Source organism: Alosa alosa, chromosome 4 (genome assembly GCF_017589495.1).
Source record: "Alosa alosa isolate M-15738 ecotype Scorff River chromosome 4, AALO_Geno_1.1, whole genome shotgun sequence".
NCBI classification, from domain to species: Eukaryota; Metazoa; Chordata; class Actinopteri; order Clupeiformes; family Clupeidae; genus Alosa; species Alosa alosa.
The window spans coordinates 24,254,002-24,256,501 of NC_063192.1; the positions used below are offsets into that span (position 1 = coordinate 24,254,002).

The 2,500-nt window shown below is 48.4% G+C and overlaps 1 protein-coding gene across 1 annotated transcript in view; it reads left to right on the plus strand.

The window, feature by feature from the left end:
• cfap74 (cilia and flagella associated protein 74) overlaps nucleotides 1-2,500 on the plus strand; it is a 76,479-nt gene that overhangs the window by 9,149 nt on the left and 64,830 nt on the right. Inside the window, 4 exon segments of the mRNA XM_048242324.1 lie at nucleotides 1-76; nucleotides 1,210-1,240; nucleotides 1,243-1,366; nucleotides 2,034-2,250. The exon segment at nucleotides 1-76 is cut by the window's left edge and continues 27 nt beyond it. Coding sequence (XP_048098281.1) covers nucleotides 1-76; nucleotides 1,210-1,240; nucleotides 1,243-1,366; nucleotides 2,034-2,250 — 448 coding nt within the window.

A 2,500-nucleotide genomic window follows, 5' to 3' on the forward strand; every position in this document is an offset into this window, starting at 1 on the left:
GGAGAGGAGCAGAGAGGAGGTGAAGAGAAGAACAGACGCTGTGCTCTCACTGAAGAACAACATCGCAGCCTCACAGGTAATACACACCTACACACAGACGCTGTGCTCTCAGGTAATACACACCTACACACAGACGCTGTGCTCTCAGGTAATACACACCTACACACAGACGCTGTGCTCTCAGGTAATACACACCCACACAAAGACACTGTGCTCTCAGGTAATACACACCCACCCACACACACAGACACTGTGCTCTCACTGAAGAACAGCATCGCAGCCTCACAGGTAATACACACCTACACACAGACGCTGTGCTCTCAGGTAATACACACCCACACACAGACGCTGTGCTCTCAGGTAATACACACCCACACAAGACACTGTGCTCTCAGGTAATACACACCCACACACAGACGCTGTGCTCTCAGGTAATACACACCCACACAAAGACACTGTGCTCTCAGGTGTACACACACCCACACAGGCAGCTGTGCTCAGGTAATACACACCTACACACAGACGCTGTGCTCTCAGGTAATACACACCCACACAAAGACACTGTGCTCTCGGTGGGTTACACCCACCCACACACAGACACTGTGCTCTCACTGAAGAACAGCATCAAGCCTCCTGGGTAATATACACCCACACACAGACACTGTGCTCTCAGGTAATACACACACACACACACAGACGCTGTGCTCTCACTGAAGAACAGCATCGCAGCCTCACAGGTAATACACACCTACACACAGAGAGAGGGCGAGAGGGAGAGAAAGACGTGTGTGTGTGTGTTTTGATGTGTATGTTTGTGTAACTGGTCTGTGTGTGTGTGTATCTGATGTATTTATATGTGTGTATATGATGTATATGTATGTGTGTGTATATGTCTGATGCGTTTATGTGGGCGTATCTGATATATTTGTGTGTATGTATCTGACGTGTCTCTGTGTGAATCTGATATGATCTGTGTGTGTGTGTGTGTGTGTGTGTGTGTGTGTGTGTGTGTTTGTATCTGGAATGTGTGTATATCTGATGTTTGTGTGTGTGTGTGTGTGTGTGTGTGTATATCTGGTATATGTGTGTGTATCTGATGTGTGTGTGTGTGTACGTGGTGTGTGTGTGTATCAGATATATCGGTGTGTGTGTATGTGGTGTGTGCGTGTGTGTATATGATATATCTGTGTGTGTGTGTGGTGTGTGTAGGAGGCCTTGCGTGTGCAGAGGGCGCGTGCCCATTCCAGGCCCAGAGGCGTAGCCGTCAGCAGGACCTGCAGACGGAGGCTCTGCAGATTGAGGGTGGCAACACCACCCGGGAGCTGCATCAGCAGCGCGTGCTCAACGACCAGCAGCGCAGGAAGGAGTGGGTCCCCCTTGAACTGCCACCGTCTATACACATACCCCCTATGCATATACCCCTATGCATATACCCCCTAAACATATACCCCTATGCATATGCCCCCTAAACATATACCCCTATGCATATGCCCCCTAAACATATACCCCTATGCATATGCCCTCTATACATTTGCCCCCTATGCATATACCCCTATGCATATGCCCCCTATGCATTTGCCCCCTATACATATCCCCCTTATACATATGCCCCATATACATATCCCCTCTATACATATGCCCCCTATGCATATGCCCCCTGTACATATGCCCCTATACATATGCCCCCTATACATATACCCCATATACATATGCCCCCTATACATATGCCCCAAATACATATACCCCCATATGCCCCCTATACATATGCCCCCTAAACATATACCCCCTATACATATGCCCTCTAAACATATACCCCCTATACATATGCCCCCTTTACATATGCCCCCTAAACATATACCCCCCCTATATGCCCCCTATACAACTCTACCCCCTTTACTCTATACATGCAGCTCTACCCCCAGCTTCTCTATAGACAGCTCTATATATGGCTCTTTGATAATTGTGTGTAAACAGCAGTGTATGTGTGTGTGTGTGTGTGTGTGTGTGTGTGTGTGTGTTTGTGACATGGGCAGGGAGTTGGAGGACAGGCAGAGGGCTCGGAGAATGGAGATTGTCTCCAAACTATTGCAGGAGGAGGAGGTTATGGAGAAACGCAAACAACAACAGGCCCCACCCCTCCCAGCGGCCCTGCCCAAAGGAGCACACAGGACCATGGCAAACAGGAAGACCTTTGAGAAGATCCTGCAGAAGCTGGAGCCAGTGATCTCAGAAGCTGTGGAACACACACCTGTAAGATCAACCTATCTTCAGGATACACACACACCTGTAAGATCAACCTATCTTCAGGATGCACACACACCTGTAAGATCAACCTATCTTCAGGATGCACAGATTGCACACACACCTGTCAGATTAACCTATCTTCAGGATACACACACCTGTAAGATCAACCTATCTTCAGGATGCACACACACCTGTAAGATCAACCTATCTTCAGGATGCACACACACCTGTAAGAACAACCTACAGTATCTTCAGG